At 53.8% G+C, this 19,104-nt stretch overlaps 1 protein-coding gene across 2 annotated transcripts; it reads left to right on the plus strand.

Moving 5' to 3' along the window:
• Nucleotides 1-3,674: 3,674 nt before the first annotated feature.
• PGAP6 (post-GPI attachment to proteins 6) lies at nt 3,675-19,087 on the plus strand. Of its 2 annotated transcripts, none has more exons than XR_013922892.1 (13): nt 3,675-3,814; nt 7,770-7,947; nt 9,549-9,756; nt 9,843-9,976; nt 10,358-10,623; nt 11,807-12,135; nt 12,864-12,957; nt 13,509-13,632; nt 14,303-14,439; nt 16,958-17,136; nt 17,612-17,769; nt 18,163-18,279; nt 18,789-18,923. XR_013922892.1 is itself a non-coding variant. In XM_080354315.1 (13 exons), the coding sequence occupies exons 1-13, from the start codon at nt 3,721-3,723 to the stop codon at nt 19,083-19,085; spliced, it is 2,304 nt and encodes a 767-aa protein (XP_080210441.1). In that variant the 5' UTR covers nt 3,675-3,720; the 3' UTR covers nt 19,086-19,087. The 2 variants fall into 2 exon arrangements, 1 of the variants encoding a protein (XP_080210441.1); XM_080354315.1 differs by having other exon boundaries at nt 17,612-17,758; nt 18,789-19,087.
• Nucleotides 19,088-19,104: the final 17 nt, after the last annotated feature.

Below are 19,104 nucleotides of genomic sequence, written 5' to 3' on the forward strand. Positions count from 1 at the left end.
GTGAGCTATAATAGCCAGTTCAAGTTCAGCCTCCCCTGATTTAGATCATGTTTCTCTGTCTGTGCCACTTTACATTTATCTATGCTGAAACAACTGACCTCCTATTTTTCCATCTGTGAATAACTCTGAAAGCTGGACATAGCAAAGCTCTGTGGACAACATCAAACAGCCTTTCACCAGTCTCCTGCAGTGATGGAGCATCATCTGATGTTTCTGTCCAAAGTTAAAACATGCAGCTCTAAGAGCAAATTTTTGATCCGTACTCCAGGGACACAGTTCTTCACTATATTCTTCTTTTCCAGACCCCTGTCACAGTGACTTCAATTGGCAACAAGCTCCTGCATTGACACAAATCAATAAGGATCTAGCTGGAAATGGTTGAAACATAGGGTTTTTTACTCCTTTTACCAGAACCAGACAGACAGAGGCAGGGGAGCAGATTGTGCCAGCTCCATGCTCTCCAGAGACCTTTGCACATGGCCAGGTGGATCCCAACAATGGATTTATGGAAAGCAATACAGCAAAATGTGCATTGTAGCTTCTCGGCCAGAAAGCTTTTATACCTCCTTCAACGGTTGAGCAGCTGAGTGCCTTTATTAATAGTAGAAGTATATTTACCAAAATTCATGGGTCAGCATTGTTAAAGCTCAATAGATCAAATTTGGACAGGTCACCGTTATTTATTTTTCCAGATCATAGATTCAAACAGGGATATTTTCAGTATATAGTTCAAACTCCAGGCCTGTTTGAAACACTGTAGGAAATGCACTCCCCAGAGCAGGCTCTTCCTCTTGGGTCAGAGTTCCTGAGGAGGGGCTGAGCTTGAGGACTCATGGACCAAAGAGCAAGAAGCAGATGTGGTGAGCCCTAAGCATTACCCAGGTACCCCCGCTATATTCAGAGCCAAGTGTGTCCCTAAGCCAGACACAAGCCCTGGCCCTGGCACAGCGCTCCCTTAGATTTCAGCATGGACAGAAGCTCACCAGCTGTTTTCTAAAGGTTGCAGTTTTTATTGCCACCACAAGAGGAGGCAGATATCACCGCAGCTGGATCTTCTGCCTGGTTGCAGGTCACGGTGCTCCATGGGTGTGGAGGAAACTTCAGCTCCAGCTCTGGAGCAAAAGGGAGACAGAACATTTCACCCTCCCTGGTCCAAACTCACCCCTTCTTCTGAGATTGGTGAGCCAAAGGGGAAAGGAGAAACCCACAGAGTCACTAAGCCAATGACAACATTTTACTGTCCTCAGGTGTCTGGAGCAGTTGTCAGTCTGGAGGTGACATGTCCTACAGCATCCACCACCCCAAACACTTCCATTGAGCACTGGAATGCTTTTATCGGGGAACAGGAGCACATTCAGCGTTGTGCATCTGATTTTGCATTACCATAGGTGAGTTTGAACGGTGCTCAGATCTCTCAGATCTTTGACTTTGAACCTCGTTTTTAGTCCTTTAAGAGGAAAATAACTATAAGTAGAAACAGTCTTGCAGGAAAGCCATTCATAAGGATTGACTGATGACGAGCTGATACCTTTAAAGTGGAGTTGAAGGCTAAACTAGCACAGAACAAGAACAGAAGGGTTTGTTTGTTCTTCTTTCAGAAGAACAATTTTTGAGCAACAGCAAAATCAACTGGAAAAACTCAAAGCTAGTGGGGAAGAGGCTTGCCTTTCCATAGAGAAAACATTGTAAAATTACTATATACCCCAAAGAAGCAGGAAGAAGCACAAAAAACAAGAGAGAAAGAGTATAATACCTAACTGGAGTGTGATTTCCTAATATCAAAAATATATTAGGAACAATAAGAAGATTATGAAAAATGGAGAGGAGGACTAGCCATTAAAGGAGGCTTTGACTGATGTCTGCAATATGCATGAGTGATGTAAGAACAGATAAATCCATCAAGTTGTGGGTCAAGATCTCAAAGCTTAGTCATAAGCTTTGTTGTAAGTCAGGAGCCGTGTTACAGCAGCATCATGTGGTGCTGAGACCATGGGATTTAGCCTGGAGAAAATGTGGATTAGTGGAGGAACTGTAAGACAACTCAATAAAATAGGGAGGTAATAACGGGCATGTTGAAAGGGAATTGTTAGGCTGGATGGAAATTGCTGATGGAATCTGACTTTAGATCTGGCCTTGGAATTTTTATTAATGGTCAGAATATATTAAAAAAAAAAAAAAATGTGGGTACTGCCACTATAGAGAAGGCTCAGGATATTATAAGATACGTACATGGCTTCAAGGAGCAACGTAGCAGAAAGGTGATGATATCTTCATGCCCAGAAAAAAGATGAGAGGAAGCCAGTACTGTTCTATGCAGGACACATTCCAGAAGGTGAGCTCTGAACGTTCAAGGATAGTATTGCACAGGGACAAATGGAAATGAACAGGCAGTGAACAAATCTAGGGTGGGAATTAGAAGAATAGTCCCTTCCCATCCCATGTTTTATGTGCTCAAGCTTTTGGGCTGACTTCAAGGAAGTCTTCTCATAAATTAGATGAGGACATTGCTAACTATTGATTGCATAAGCTGCTCTGACTGGACTTTCAGTGATGTCAGAGCACTAGAAAATGACTGGCTCTTCCCTATGGGATTTCATGCTCATACCTAGGAAAGTCACCACCAGTATATCAGGCCCATGAGAGCAATAAGCAAAGATTTTGAGCTTCTGAAGTAGTAAGTCCATCTTCATGGAGATTGTGGTTGACGGAAAACAAGTCTGAAGTTCTTAACCAATCTGATACGTAAACAAGTGGTGGGATTTTTGCCTGAGCAAGGACTCTGAGACCATGTCCAGACTGCATCATTCTCTTGGAGAACACAAACACTTCAGAAGATATTGCAAAGAAAAGGCATGTAAGAGAGAAGAGACAATCCAGAAAAAATCAGAGAACGAGTTCACCTACGGAAGCCGCATCTCCTCCAAGTCCTGTGGACATGGCAGATACGTGAGAGCTGAAAAGGCAACTGGACTTTGTAGGGACGTATAAAACCCCACTTCAGTCTGAAGAGCTGAGCCCCCCCAACAGTTTGGGTTGTGAGCCAGGGTACGGTGGGCAGCTAGTGTCTGTTTAGGACTGAAGCATGTCAATGTTTGCGGTTTCAGGTTAAACTGGTCTTAAATGCCCATGTCACTTTCTCTTTGTGTCACCAATAAGCAAACCCAGGAGATCACTGTCCCCGGTGGCAGCAGCCTGGTTCCAGCACCACCGCCATAACCCCCACGGGTCCAGGGTGCTCCTGGGGTTCTGAGCCCCAATCAAGTCACTCTCCTGGGGGTCTCAGGGACGTCCTGGGGTATCAGGGTGCTGGGAAACCCCAGGACCATCCGATGTCTCTGGGTCATGGGGCTCCCTGGAGTTATCCATAGCCTCGGGGTGCTGATGGGGCTGTAGGACTTCCCAGGGTCACAGACTCACAGAACAGTTTGGGTTGGAAGGCAATTTTAGGGGAGATCACGGGGGTCACCAGAGCAGGGGGAGGTCACCAGGTCAACGATGGCGCTTGTCCCCGAGCCCCCCAAGGCTCCCCAGCTCTGCACGCAGCCCCACGGCCCCGCTTCACCCCACGGGTCCCCGCGCCCGTCCCAACGGCTGCTCCGGCGGCGGCCGTTCCGCCGGGGGCGGGGCGGGGCGGGGCAGCCGGCGGAAGCGGCGGCGGCGGCGGCGATGGCGCTGCGGGGCGGGCGGCGGGCGGCGATGCCGGGATAGCGCCGGGCGGCCATGGCGGGGGGAGCCGGCCCGCCGCCGCCGCTGCTCCTGCTGCTGCTGCCGCTCCTGGCGCTGCCCGCCGGCCGCGCCAACCGCACCGGCCCCGGTGAGTCCCGGCCGGGGATGCGGGGGCTCGGGGGCAGTTCGGGGATGCTCCGCGGGGGCCGGGGTTGGGTGGCTTCGCAGAGGAAGCCGGGCTGGGGGGCTTCGCTGCCCGCCCGGGGCCGGCGGGGTCCCAGGGGGCAGAGGTGCCGATGCGAAACCAACGGGGGGATGTGGAAGTGAGCGGGGGCTTGTCTGCTGCGCAGCCCCGGAGCCAGTCTGAGCCCCGCAGCTCCTGCCAGGGGTGGCTTTGAGGTGGCTTCGTGGTTTCGCGGTGATTTGGGTGCTCGGGGGCTCCGTGAACCGGCTCCGGTGGAGCAGCGCTTGTGTCGGGCGCTGCAGAGCAGCGGGAGCTCAGGCCCGGACCCGGGGGGGCTCCTGCTGGCTTTGTGGCGGCAGTGGGGCTTTTGCTTGGTTTTGCTTTGTTTTCAGAGTAATTCCCATGCATCAAGGCGGCTGGGCGGGAGCAGGGGTTTCAGCAGAGCGGTGGGATGCTCTTCACAGTAGTGCTGGGGATCTGGGGACCGTGGCGACCATGCCTGCCCCTCCGGAGGGTCAGCCCGTGGGTGCGGTGGTGCAAAGGTTCGGGGAGGTGAGATTCTTTGACTGCTTCACCCAGTTACGGAGGCAGGCTCACGCCAGCAGTGGCTCTCTGCTATTGATGTTGGTTGTCATTTCCTCATAGTCTGCCAGCGTGGAGCTTGCTCTGGAGAACTGATGGGTGAGATGGCCTTTTGGCCCAGGCCCACCCTCCTCTGGCATCCTGCTGGCTGGGTTTCCAACCCTGGAGAGCTACCCTGTGCTGCAGGTTGGTTTGTCTCGGCGCCGTCCCGCCGGCTGGGGAATGACCCCATAGGGTCAGGTCTGGGAGCTGGAGAGATCAGCACCTCTCCAGAGGAGTGAGGAACCCTCTTTCCTGAACATTTAAAGATGGATTTATGATGTGAGCTAGAGAATAGGGCTTCTGTTACATTATAAATGGCCAAACATCCTTCCACGTAGCCATGTCTTGTTCAGAGTCAGACTGATAACCATCTGTACATCTTTTTGCAGCGCCTGCTTTGAAATGAGGGCTTCTTCCTTTTGATGGGAAGCCCTAAAACCAGCAGTCAAAGTATCATTTCCTAAAACTACCATGAGATCATCTTTGAACAAACACATCCAAGCTAATGCAGGTGGCTCTTTATTCTGAAATTCAAATAATGTGTCTCCTCTTTGCATCTATGATTCTATCGTGTTTTGTTTCTTGTCTTAAAAACACTTGTTTATTGCATAATATATTTGAAATCTGCTTTTGTGGAATCTGTATGGGGAGAGGATGGAAACAACATCCGTTTGACAACTCCCTTGCTCAGTTTAAAGGCTCGCTTTCCATCATGGGACAGTCCCACACAAGTGGGACTTTCCAGGTGCTGCCGTGCTGGCACAGAGCATACTGAATAGATGGGGACAGACACGTACAGAGCACAGCAAATACTAGAGTGCACGCTCTCCATGTAAATGGGCTGCCGGTGACCTGTCTTTCTGGCTTTTCCCTGCTGATATTCAGTTTACCTGCCTGTGGTATTTCCTTGTCAGCCTAGCCGGAGCGTGCCCTGGGAGCCGGCTTGCCCGCTCTGGGGGTGCAGCCTGTGAGGGGGGCTTGGCCAGTTGTCCCTGTGAGAAGCTGTTTGTGAGTGGACTTTGTCCACGCCAGGGTTTTGCTGGTACAGCCACAGCTGCTGCTCGCCTGGTCGCAGGCAGTGTGTGGGCAGGGCAGGTCTGCCTGCCCTTGACCTCTTACTGCACTTGAGCTTGCTCTGTGTAATTGGCGAGTACTTAATAAACAGCACTGCTGTTTGCTTGAGTTTTTAATTTTGCAGCCTGCCTGCCTTCTCCTCCCCAAAACCCACACAAATCTTGCCTCGGTTTCCTGAGGACGTGCTGGACCGGTGGCGATCGTGGTGTTGGTGGTGCAGAGCCTGACAGCCAGCGGGGCCGGAGCAGCATGCATGCAGGTTGCCTGATGGGACCTGTGGCATTGAGCAGGACCAGGGCTCTCCCAGCTCTAATCATGCTTTATGTCCCTGTCTGCCCTTGTCCTGTGCCCAAACATCTCCATGGACTTCCAGAAACAAACATTCTGTGTGCATGTGGAGTGCAGCTCGGGGTATAGACAACCGATGATGAAAGACTGCTCCCTTCTGTAGCTCCCGTGCATGAAATACAACTGGGCTCGTAGGGGATTGCAGCCAGCTCTTGGCTGTCATAGCCCACGCACTGCGCTGGCGTTGCAGCCGGAGGGCCTTTGCTTGAAAAGCCCCTTTTGTGGTCTCTGCTCCTTGGTGTCCTGGAGAGCAGCATAACCCTGGTGCGGGGAACGCAGCGGGACGGCTCTGCCTGTGGGCTGTGGGCTCCTCGCTGTCCTGCCCGGTGACCTCGCCTGGCCCCAGCACTGGGGAGCTGCAGCTGCTGCTCCCTTGGCCGGACCCGGTGGGCGTGCAGCCGGGGCAGCCACGTTCTTCCTCCACCAGCAAATCCTCCTCTTGGCTTGTGTGGCTGGTATTTCTTGCTTTCCTGTTTCCTCCTTTCCCTGTTGGGTTTGTAGCGTGCCCCGAGGCTTTGGTAACTTGCCAGGGAATGAAAACCATGATTACTGTTCCTGTCTCTTTGCAGTGCCGTGGGTGCAGGCCAGTGTGCATCCTGCTTTGGGGCATGAATCCGGAGTTCCTGCTAGGATTAGGTTCCTCTTGGCATGAAGCACATCCCAACACTCTGGTCCTGACCGAGGACTGTTTTCCTCTTTCTTTGGCATCTTTCTTAAACTCCGTTAGGTCTTCTGTGTTTCCAACACGACCCTGTGCAGCAATGGAGGAAGGCAAGTTAAACCACTCTTGCTGCTTTACTTTCTGAAAGAAATGAGGAATCTGCATCTGAAAGGTGCCACAGTTTCTTCTCACTCTGGGGAAATCCAGAGTAGAAAAGGAGCATCTTGGAGGACTTGACAAAGATGTGAAGACACTTTCTTCTAGGCCCTTGCTAAGTGTTATGAACCTTGGTTTTGGGTGGGCAGCATGACCTTGGCTCTGCTGTCTCTGTGCGGTTTTGTCCCTTTCTCAACCCTGGTGTGATGTTGCTTTTCCATCCCCGAGGTGCAGTATGACTGGTTTCTTGCTGGCAATAACACTGATGTATAGTTTTGCAGGTGAAATCATCGGCAGGCTGGGGATGGTCTGTAGGCATAGCTGGACAGAGAGATGGGTGTAGGATCCAGTTAGTTCTAGTGGCACTTTCACTGAATAGCTCTTGTCCTCTTGCATGACCTTTCAGCCTACCCTGGGGCTGTTCTCGCTATCCCAGCAGCCTTTCTTCCAGGTAGGAAAATCGTTAGACTTTGGAAGGTATGTCTGAAAGCAGAGCTAGGTCTGCAGCACGTGAATTTTCATCACGTTGTGTGTCACAGGAAGGCGGCATGTTGCGCAGGACGTGTGTCCTGAGCTGGGTAAGACCGATAACATCAGCCTGGGCACTCAGCAGAGACAAACAAGGGCACAGCTCTTGCCTGTTGGCACCATAAACTGCTCGCAACCATCTGCTCTGCGCTGTTTGACCCAGGGTTTGCTGCTGCCTACTCCGTCGCCTCTTCTTGTGCCATCAGTTTTTCCTCCTGACCTCTTCCTCCTCCTTCTCAGTGTCTCTGGTGATCGATCATCTTCAGAGCACATCTTGCAGAGCATAGTTAAAGCATCTTTTAGTGCTCTCTGGCTCCGGGTGACCGTTTTGTGCCGAGGTGTGGGCGGTTCTGGCTGGAGGAACAACATGGATCACCGTGTACCTGGTGGGACCGGGATGAGGAATCAGGGACACAGGTGGCTCTTCTCCAGCAGCATTAAAACTCCCGTGTGCTTCTGTGAGCGGGTGTAGCCCCGCCGCCTGCCCCAGCAGCCACCCCAGCATCTGCTGTCCTCTCTCCCTTCCAGATTCCCTGTACATCTCCGAGTACTTCTCTCAGAGCGCCCAGAAGCTGTCCTTCTACAGCTGGTATGGGAACGCCAAGCTCTTCCACTTCCATGTGCCAGAAGACACCGTGCTGCTCCGCTGGCTGCTGCAGGCGTCCCGGGGGAGAGGACCCGAGTGCACCAACATGGAGATCACAGTGTACGTACGTCCCTGGGCAGCGCTTGCCCCTGTGGGCTTCCTCTCCTCCTCTTGGCCATGTTGCTCATGACTGTGGTTGATTGCTTCTGGGAGGCTGTCTGTTTTACAGTTGCAGCAGGCGTATTATAGTTTCTTAATGTACTAGCACTAAATCTGTGTGTTTAAACCCGTAGGAGCATTTCACATTCATGTTACCAGTGGATCTGGGGCTGTCTGTCATATGTAATGCCTAAGAGACGCCTTAAAAACACTGGAGAGATCTTCACAACAAGGCTGGTGTTGCTGCTCATGAGCAAAGGTCCTTCTGGACCTTTCTGTGCCTGGCAGGATCCTGTGTATGGTACCAAAGGATGTGGCAGAAATGCAAGGGGCTTGGGAGGACCTGAACTGATTGGAGACAGACATATTTCCCCAGTACAGATGAACTGAAGAGACTGGAAACACCTTTTGTGAGGGATGTGGGCTGTGTGTGGAGCAGAGATGGGAGAGGAATGCCAAGTCCTGCAAACACTAGAGCATGGGAAGATTGTGAAATCAGTGCCAGTGAAAGAAACGTAGTTGAAAGCAGTACTTGAGTTGTTAGGGGATTTGAACTCAAAAACTTGCAGGTGGGGCAAGACTTTGAGCTGTATCTTGGGAAGGTCCCAAGTTTCCTGGGCAGATTATGCCCTTAGAAACATGTGGGTCTCTGGTGCCCACTCCTCAGGGGCCTCAGCAGGGACTGAAGTTTGCTGCTGGGCTTAGACTTCCCTGGTCCGTCCTGGGCACAGACTGGTGCCTTTAGTTGCTGCAGAGCAGCCTGGCACAGATGATCTTCCTACTTTCTGCTTCCCAGAAAGATTTAGTTTGGGGATGTGAGGGGCAAGGCAGCAGCCAAAGGATACCCTAAGAAATTAAGACCAGCTCAAACAGGTTAATAACACGTCACCCATCACACTTGCTTGCTGGACTCACTGCGTCCGTTGTTCTGTTGCAATGCTCTAGCAGTCCAAAAGCAAGCAAATTTACTGCCGAACTGACTGGCCAAATAAATATCTTGTGTGTTACTTAGCTGCGGGCTTTTCTGCTACTTCAGACATTGAGCTGCTTCTCTGGGAAGGAGAAGTGCTGCTGTGCTGGAGTCAGTCACACGGGCCCTCCTTGATGAGCATCTCTTGAGTCTGCCTGCCTGATTTCCTTGAAAGAGGAAATAGAGAAGATGCAGATCTTAGCTAGAAAATGAAAACTCTTCATCGATGATTTAGCCTATATGGGGAATTTGCTGATGGTTATAGAAAAGAAGTAGTCTTGCAGCTGGGGCTTAGCCTTAGTAAGTGTGGAAATTTGCTTTCAGGCTTGATGGAACCATGTAAATCCTCATCTTAATAAGCAGCCAAGTTAAACCAATCTCTAAATAAATCCTGGATAAGCTAATAGCAGCCTGTCCTCACCAGATGAAAATGATGGCTCTTGTTATCCACTTGAAAATGTGGGTGTTTTCCAGCCTGCTCCTTCTACCATCCCAGGCTAAGCTGGGTGTCCATTGATGAGTCTGTATCCCAGTTTATCTTGCCAGCATCTTTACATACCTTGATTTATTTACTTTCTGTTTTCTTTTGCAGGCACTTTCGCTACGGAGCCCCTCCTGTAATTAATCCACTGGGCACTAATTTTCCTGCAAATGCAACCGTCCGTCCTTCCTATAACATCAGCATCACTCTGAGCGGTGCTGTGCAAAACACCACCTTTGTGAACGTCACCACCCCTGCAGCTGGAGACTGGTTCATCGCTGCCCATCTCCCCGAGGCTGCTGGCAGGATTGAAGTGAAGGTGAGGGTCCTGGAGAGGGTCTTGGCCATTGCAGCCTGCCTGGTGTGTCTCGCCACAGCTGACCCCTCTGCTCTCTCCTCCTGCAGGGTTTCTCCACTCCATGCCACTATGTGTTCCAGGCAGATATGTTTGTGCTCAGACTTGTTGATACGCCTGTTCTGGAGCCTGGTGTTCCCATGCTGCAAACCGTTGTCTCCCCTGCGAAGCCTCTGCATGTGAAGTGCGTGAGAGCAGTGGATGGAGAGATGTGGGGTCATGGTGGGTGGGATTTCCCGTGGGTGCTGCTTAGGGGATGCCACTGTTGTTCCCAGGTAGGGCTGGAGCTGGGGGGTCCCCGAGCCTGTTTGCCAGTCTCCCTGCAGCCGTGGTGGGGTTTGCTCAGGGAGCACACGAGCACCCTGATCCAACCCTTCCCAGGTGGTCTTAGAGGTTCAGCTGCAGGAATTTTACTTCTTTGAGATGTTTCTTTCGGGAAGGATTTTCACACAACCAACCAGGGCGCTCTAGTTCTTGCCACAAAGCCCCAGGGACCGTGGTGGGTCGTTGGCTGGTTTGTGTTGAGAGTACAAGCTCTGCAAACTGCTGGTCCCTCCTCCCGCAGGGTCTTTGTCCCCAAGTACGCCTCAGGGATGCGGTTTGAGCTGCGAAGGTGTGTGACCAGCGAGCAGAAAGCGTGCACCGTGCGGGTAGTGCTGGGCTCCATCACGCTGCCCCAGTCCTTCCAGAAGATTGTCACCTGCACGGGGACTGTCAACTGCAGCCTGGCCCTGCATTCACCCCCCTGGGAGAAGTGGCTGCAGATCATGGTGGAGAGTCTGGGTGCTGCCAATGCCAGTGTGTCAGTGGAGATGCTGGCTTCTTTCACAGGTGGGCGTCCACTTTCTCTGGCCCTGTGGGACGGACCAGAGAGAACTTTGTGTTTACTGTGTCTGTCTTGGACCCTTGGGTGGATATACCGGCCTGCACTCCCCAGCATGCTGGTTGCCTGGGCATAACCTGTGGGGCTGAGACCTGGTTGATGCTTTGGGGTCAAAAGTGACGGCTCCAGTGTTCATCCAAGTGGGATGCTGCCCAGAGCTGTCTGTTTTGGAATGCCTGAAAAGTTTAGGGTCTCTGAAGCAGTATTTTCCAAAGGCTGTTTGGGAAACCATGGATGGCTTAAAACCTGGTGAGGAGGATGGTTTTGGGTAGATGCACCAGACTGTAATGATATGTTGACTATCAATTGGCCACAAGCAGGCTACGGACAGCAAACTATCTCACAGAGGTTTCCTTGGGGTAATGTCTGGGGTTGTAGTGAGGGGATGTCACCTTTTCAGGTGACACCTTGTGACTCAGGAGCTCACAAGGTCCTTGTGGCTGTAATAGGCACCTTTGCATCCTCTTATTACATGACCATAATCCTGTTTGACTCTTGGAAGCTCATCAGCTATTATAGATACATTTTTAAAGTTTTCTGTACTGGGGGTTCTGCCATCCCCTCCTCAAAGCAAAGCCTCATCCCATGTGCTGGAGGGCCTGGTGCTGGCAGCTGAGGTGGTGGAGGGACCACTGGAGTCTCAGGGAGCAATGAACAGGCTCCAGCAGTGGGAGTCCAAGTGTCCCACTCGGCTCCGTCTGCCACAACATGATGCCTTGTGCCTGTAGCCGCCTTGGGTCAGCTTCTCTCTTCTGCTCAGCCTTGTCTGCTCACATCTGCAGAACTGGTGGAGATGTGGATGCAGGCTGTGGTTGTGGGACAGCTCAGTGCTGTGCTGTGCCCCTGGCTGGTGAATCCTCCCTGGGCGTGTTGGTGTGTTACGGTGCTGTGCATTATCCCTTCCCAGCAGCTCCCACGCACTGTCCCATTGTCTGGCTTCCAGATGTGTCCCAGCTTGTGGGTGCTGGAATCCCCCCTGCAAAGGTGGTGCCTTTTGGGGGCTGTGGTGCACGGACCAGCTGAGATACCCCCAGTTCGTGCTCTCACTTGAAGGCCTGAAGCTGCTGGGGCCCTGCCTAGATGAGGTGCCGGTCCTGGCTGTGCTGATTCCTCTCCTTTTTTGCATTACAGCTTGCAGACCAGGAAGCACCAGTTCATTCCTGAACTTCAGCAGCCTAAACCAGAGCCAAGCTGGTCCCAGACCAGGCAGCGCAGGAGCAGCGGGGAGCTCCGCTCTCTCTGCTGGAGAGGCTTCTCGCAATGTGTCCCACCAGAGGAGCTTCTGCCTGCAGAACCAGCCTGTCGTGCGTGAGGACCTGGATGTGGTGTCTGTGCGCTACAGGCTCTTGAATGGCCCCACCGTGCCTGTGAACTCCCTCTCCCCGACTCTCATCCTGCTCAACCTGAACACCGGCATGGACAGCGGGGGTACCCTCGTGGTCAGTCTCCTGCTGAACAAGGTGCGGAGGCTGATGGATGAGGTTGTCTCCCCTTTGCAGGGCTTTGTCCCTGCTCCTGGGCTGGTTTGTCAGCAAACTCCAGGGGTTGTAGGTACCAGTGAGACTACTTCTCTTTTCTTTTTGTTGTCACAAAACACACTGAGCCTGTTTTAGCCACTTCCAGCATGTCCCAGCTGCCAGCTCCAATTCAAATGCCACAGCTTGCTGGCATGTGGTGGCAGTGACGCAGTGGAGATGAAAGGGAAAACAGCTGCAGTGCCATCTTCTCCCTGGGAGCCTGGCACCTTGCCACCAGGAGAGGAGACTGAGCAGGGAAACCTGGGGATGTTCCTGCCCAAGTTGCTGATTCCCAGTGACACCCCAAAATCAGCTTCCTGAAATGCTCTGAAACCTTCTGGGGGCTGGAACAGAGCTTAGCGCCCATGTCATGCTGCCTCTGACTTGTGCCACCCTATGCTCGTGCTGAAGGGATGTGTGAGCGTCCCAGCTCTGAGGCAGTTCCCCTCGGGAGATTCTCTTGCCTTTCAGCCAGCACACAACTTGGTGGCAGTGCAGGGTGAGGGGGACACGGGTTTGCCCTAAACCAGCTGCCAAGTTAATGAGCAACCTTGGTCTGCAGGATTTATTGTCGCTTGCTGCTCTCATATGCCGCGGGCAGTGTGGGAGGTGAACTGGGGGGGAGTTGACATTGGGGCGCTCTGACATGGGACACTGCTCTGTTTGCACAGACGTCCGTGAGCCTGGCCAATGCCACCGTGGTGGCGTGTGTGAGTGCTGCGTCACCGGTGCTGTCCCTCAATGCCACCCAGAACTGCAGCACAGGTATGAGAGACGCTGGCACCTGCCGCCAGCTCAGCGACGCTGTCTCAGGGCTTTGCTTTTAGACCTCGTGAGCTGTCAGCTGACTCAGGACTTTGTGACGCGTCCCAGGGAAGCTGATTTTGGCTCAAGCCCTCCTGAGGTCTTCGTGTTGGCATATGCCCTGGGGTGCAGATGCTAGTCTGGCACTGGGAGTTTGCCTCTGCCAAAGGAAGGTCTGGTTACCAGCCGGGACTCTTCCAGCCTTGTTGGCAGGAGGTTTGGGGATGGTCAAGGCATTGCCGGTTTGCAGAGAAGCTGAGCTCTGCACTGGAGGACTAGCCAAGCAAACAGGCTCTTCAGATGCCCTATGCTATCTAGGCGGGTACTGAGAGCTGAGATGAAAGAAAAAACAAGGGTCTTGGGAGCAAGGATCCTCTTCATGCCCCTGGTGCCTCCTGAGGACAGGAGCAAGGAGCCACAGGACCATTCCTGTGCAACCGATCTCAGCCAGGGACTGCCATGGGTCCTTCTCCCCTAGTCCTGGCCCATCATAGCACCCTCTTTTCTTTAAGCTTTTTTCCAGGGCTACCCTCTGAGTGTGAACGCATCCTCAGCAGAAGCGACAGTGATTGTCCTGTACCCACAGACGGACAACTGGTTCCTCTCCCTACAGCTCGTCTGCCCCAAGGGCCAGGGGTGAGTCTGGTGGGTCATCTCACCTGGGGGCTGGTTCAGAGCTCTCTGCCTCCACATCCTGCTGCCCTTGACTAGTGTGAGCAAAACCCAACCCCTGTCCTCACTGCCCTGCCCTGGGCTCACTCACCTGGAGGGGTGAAGCTGTGGCTGCAGAGGGGGAGGGAGGCAGGTGGCGGTGCTGACTTGCTCTCTTGTGAGCACCCAAGCAGCTTGTCTGGTGCCGAGCTGGCATGTGTCATACAAACTGTGGGTGGCAGAGCCTGTCTGGATGAGCTTCCCCTTCCCCAGGGGTATTTTGAGGGGATAAATTGATAAATGAAAATGCTGCTGTTGCTCCTTTGAGAGGTCTCTGAAATGCAGGCAGTTGTGCCCATGCTCCTGCTGTTTGTCTGCCTGCCGGATCCTTGCGTGGGAGGCTGAGCACACACTGTAAAACAGTGCTGGTGGTGCTGGGCCTGGATACCGGGGTCTGCTGGGGGCCTGGGGCAGCTGACTGCCCCCTGCATGTCGGGTGGGCAGTGCGAATGGCGAGGGATCAGCTCCTGGCCGGGCTGGAGAGATCTGAAATAGCAGGGGGCTTGCACGAGCTGGACCCTCAGAGTAGAGCGCTCCCTGGGCACGGAGCTGCCCCGAGTGACCGGGGCACCCACACAACCTGCTCCCCTGGCAGTGAATGTAACGCCGCAGAAGCCAAAGTGACCGTCTTCGCATACCTCACCCCCTGCTTCAATGACTGCGGGCCCTACGGCCAGTGCAGCCTCCTGAGAAGACACGGCTACCTCTACGCTGCCTGCAGCTGCAAGGCAGGTGAGTGCATTTTCCTTGGAAGCTTTGCCATTCTTCCCAAAAGGAGGCCACATTTTTTGGTAGTGGTGTTTATGTAGAAGAGCCTGGGGTCTGCCATGGCTGCCAGGAACAGCCTGAGGTCTCAGTGCCTGCCCCAGTAGCCATCGGCACCTGTGGTGGCCTCTTTGGGAGCATCCTGACTCCACCGATGGTGCTGTGCTTGGGGAGGTGAAGAGCACCCCAGGGGAATGAGGAATCAGGCTGAGGCCAGCTTTCTGCTCAATGGTGGTTTAGCCTCCATCATGAAGACTCCCAGGTCCTGGAGAGGTGCTTCTGAGCACCCCCAAAGAGCTCAGGGTGCCAGCAGGGCTGCTGGAGAGTGTGTCAGAGCCTGTGCTGTACGGGGGAGCTTTGTCACACAGGGAGCTTTGTCACACAGGGAGCTTTGTCACACAGGGAGGTTTGTCGCGCAGGGAGGTTTGTCACGCAGGGTGCTGGTACGGGCTGTGCTGAGCCTGGCTGTGGTCCCTGTCCCTGCTTTGCCGTGGCGCTCTGTCTCCTGCCAGGAGCCAGCCCTTGGGCTCAGAGGTGCCCCTGGAGGAGGAACAGCCATGTCAGCTGCTAATTATCTTAATGGCATGAGAAGACTGGGCGGGAGTCAGTGGCGTAGGGAAGATGATAGCTGTGCTGTGCCTGGGTGGGGACACGTACCTGTTCCCAGCAGAAGGACGAGGCACAAAGTGTTTTCACTGCTGCCTTGGGCCTGAGCCAGGATGTCCCTGTGTCTGCTGCAGTGCTGATGGGTGAGGAGTGAGATGGAGAACAGCATCCTGATTTCCCTGAGCGGTGCCAGGTCCTGGGAAGCACAGAGCACTCCAAGGGAACTGGGGAATCAGGCTGAGCACAGCTTTCTGCTGAGTCACTCGGAGCAAAATGCCCCAGCTGCATATTCGTGACCCAGAAATAAGCTGGAGAGGGCAGCAGCCTCCCTGGGCTCTGCCTGGCAGGGAGCTGGATTAGGGGCAGGTTTCTGGCTGGGCTTCTGGTGGCACTGGAATGGGATGGATGCCACTTTTAACTCTGCTCATTGGCGTACCCAGGCTGCCCTGTGAATGACCTCCTTTCTCCAAAAGAAGGGCATGGGTATCCTGATCTTGAATTAAAATAATTAAAATTAAAAAGAAAAGTGGAGGGGAAGGAAAAAGGGCAGGTTTGTGTTTGCAGACTGTCTCAGCACAGTCCTTGGTATGGCATCAGCAGGCTGAGCCCTGGCCGCCATGCCAAGCCCGGAGTGTGCACTGTCCTCCAGGATGATCACTGCCCTGGTCCTGCTGACCACGCTATTCCTGATACAAGCCAAGATGCTGTTGGCTTTTTTGGCCACCTGTGCACATGCTGGCTAATGTTCAGCTGCTGTTCACCAACAGTCCCAGATCCTTTTCTGCCAGGCAGCTTTTCAGCCACCCTACCCAAGCCTGTAGCGCTGCCTGGGGTTGTTGTGACCCAAGTGTGGGACCTGGCACTTGGTCTTGTTGAACCTCATACAATTGGCCTCAGCCCAATGATCCAGCTGGTCCAGATCCCTCTATGTGGCCATCCCACCCTCCAGCAGATCAACATTCCCACTCGGTGTCATCTGCAATCTTAGTGAGGGTGCACTCGATCCCCTCATCCAGATCATTGATAAAGAGGTTAAACAGAACTGGCCCCAATAATGAGCCCTGGGGAACACCACTCGTGACCGGCCACCAGCTGGATTGGACTCCATTTACCACAAATCTTTGGGCCTGACTATCCAGCCAGTTCTTTACCCAGCAAAGAGTACGCCCTTCCAAGCCATGAGCTGCCGGTTTCTCCAGGAGAATGCTGTGGGAAATGGTGTCAAAGGCTTTACTGAAGTCCACATACACAACCTCCACAGCCTTTCCCTCATCCACTAGGCAGGTCACCTTGTCACAGAAGGAGATCAGGTTGGTCAAGCAGGACCTGCTTTTCATAAACCCATGTTGACTGGGCCTGCTCGCCCGGTTGTCCTGTACGTGCTGCAGGATAATCTGTTCCATGACCTTCTCCAGGACCAAGGTCAGACTGACTGGCCTGTAATTCTCTGGATCCTCCTTCTGGCCCTTCTTGTAGATGGGCATCATGTTTGCCAACTTCCAGTCAACTGGGACCTCCCTGGTGAGCCGTGAGTTACTGTAGGGATGAAAAGTATTCGCCTGGACAGATCCATGGTGTCCAGAATGGACACATGCAGAACAGAATGGCCCCTGCTACATGAGAGCAACCCTGTGGGTTGTCCTCAGAGCAGACATGGGGCTCTGCTGAGGTTCTCCAAGACTTACCACAGCAGAGTATGTGATGAGTAATGGGACCATCCTGAGAACAAGAGTGTGGGTGGCTGATGGACCAGGAGACAGGGCTCAGAGATAGTCCTGGGGCGTGATTGCTTTTTCTGAGGAGTCCCAGGCTTTTGCTGGGTGCTGTGTGGGGACAAGGCAGGGCATGCAAGATCCAAACAAGTCTCTCTGCTCCACAGGTTGGGGCGGGTGGAGTTGCACAGACGATACCAAGGCCCAGTCTGTCGGTGCACAGAACCTGGCCACCCTCCTGCTCACCCTGAGCAACTTCATGTTCCTGCCAGCAATAGCAGTTGCTGTCTATCGCTACTACCTGGTGGAGGCCTCCGTCTACACCTACACCATGTTCTTCTCCACGGTAGGGATTACTTTTAGTTGGGTTCCCTGCCAGCTCACCCTGAGCATCAGGGATGCTGTATCATGCTGAAGTCCTTGGTGGAGCAGTCCATCCTGGAGCTCCACAAAGAGCTTCTAGGATTGAGGACAAGCACCTCCGTGGACATGTCCTGCCCCTTCAGAGCTTGGCAGGAGCGTTACTTTGACTGGGCTCTTCCACCCACACTATGGGTGCTCGTATTTGGGGGTGGAACCCCATGAGCAGAGACAGAGTTGGAGCTTTGCGGTCCTGGGAGCTCTCAGCTGCTGCTGGGAGGGTGCAGGTGGTGGCTGCTCTCATCTGCTTCCCCTCATGCCACGGTGGTTTGGTGGAGCTTCCTAGAGGCATTGCCAAGAGGGATCCTGGCTGCCATGGGCTGAGCCTTTTCCTGCCCCTCCAGAAAGCCAGGTGCTGCTGCTGGATTCATGCTGGTCTTTGCTTTTGTCCCTGGCTCTAGTTCTACCACGCGTGTGACCAGCCAGGCATCGCGGTGATGTGCATCATGGACTATGACACACTACAGTACTGTGACTTTTTGGGCTCCGTGGTGTCCATCTGGGTGACGATCCTGTGCATGTCCCGGGTGAAGAAGATTCTGAAATACGTGAGTGTCAGGTAACCCCGTGCAGCACAACCAGACGTGAGCCAGTGGAGCCATGAGTGGCCATGCCGAGCCCTCTCATGGCTGTATTTTAATTGCACAGCCCAGCCTGGTGACAAAGCCTGTTTGTCACCCAGTGCCACCCTGACTTTTAAACCAGTGGGTTGTTTTGTCCCTGGAGTTTCGATTGTGAACCTGTGTGTTTGTAGAGACTGTGCCTGAGGGGAGCTAAGATTTGTGGGAAAGGTTTGTGGGTCCTCTGGTTTCTCCTGAAGGTGCTGCTGTGCATCCTGCCCGCACACAGGGCTGGGTGGCCAGCAGGGAAGGTCCTCCCTGCCTGTAGCATGGCTGGCTGTGCTCTGGCAGCAGGTGAGCTGCTGCTGACAGCCGTGGTGTCTCATTCCCAGGTCCTTTTCATCTTGGGGACCCTGTTAATTGCCATGTCCCTGCAGCTGGACCGCAGAGGGGTGTGGAACATGATGGGTCCCTGCCTCTTTGCCCTTGTCATCATGATTGCAGCGTGGGTAAGTACAGGTAGCCAGGCAGGATCTGTTGCCTTTATCTCCCCTCCAGAGAGTGATGGTGGCAGAGCAGACCCCAGGCTCTGGCCCATCCGCAGGTAGGGCCTGATCAACTTGAAGCACCCATGTTGTGGGAGGGCAGGGCAAGGGATTCACTTTCCACCCCTCCGGTAGCTGAGAAATCCCCTGTTGCAGGTCTCAGCAGGGTCCAGCTGCTGCAGCTCCAGCTGAGCGCCTGCCTGGGGCTGGGCTGCTGTCCCGCACCGGCTGGCGGTGCCTGTGTCCCGGGCAGGAGCCATAGCCACTGTCCTCTGTGTGCTGGGCTGCGGTGCCACAGCTGGACAGGGGCTCTTGCACACAAGAGATGGGCCCAAGAAGCGAGGAGCCTGAATTTCTCGCAGCCTCTTGCTGTGAGGTTGGCAGACGGTCCTGCGTCAAGCAGTGCTGCCTGTCATCCCCCTGCCTAATCTTCTTCTTGGCTACTTGACCCTCCTGTGCTCTCCCACCTCCAGGTTCACCATGGGGTGAAGCGCAGACACTGCTACCCCTCCTCGTGGAAGCGCTGGGTTTTCTACCTCCTCCCAGGGATCACCTTGGCTTTCATCGCCATCTCAGTGTATGCATTCATGGAAACCAATGAGAACTATTACTACACCCACAGCATCTGGCACGTGCTGGTGGCTTGCAGCGTTGCGTTCCTGCTTCCTCCTCGGGACAAGCATAAGAAGCCCTGGGCCTGGTCACAGAAGCTGACTTGTCGCTATCAGATCTGCCAGAACGACCGCGAGGAGCTCTATGCTGTGACCTGAACCTGCTCAGCTCGCCGTG

This window comes from Nesoenas mayeri, assembly GCF_963082525.1.
Source record: "Nesoenas mayeri genome assembly, chromosome: 15".
NCBI classification, from domain to species: Eukaryota; Metazoa; Chordata; class Aves; order Columbiformes; family Columbidae; genus Nesoenas; species Nesoenas mayeri.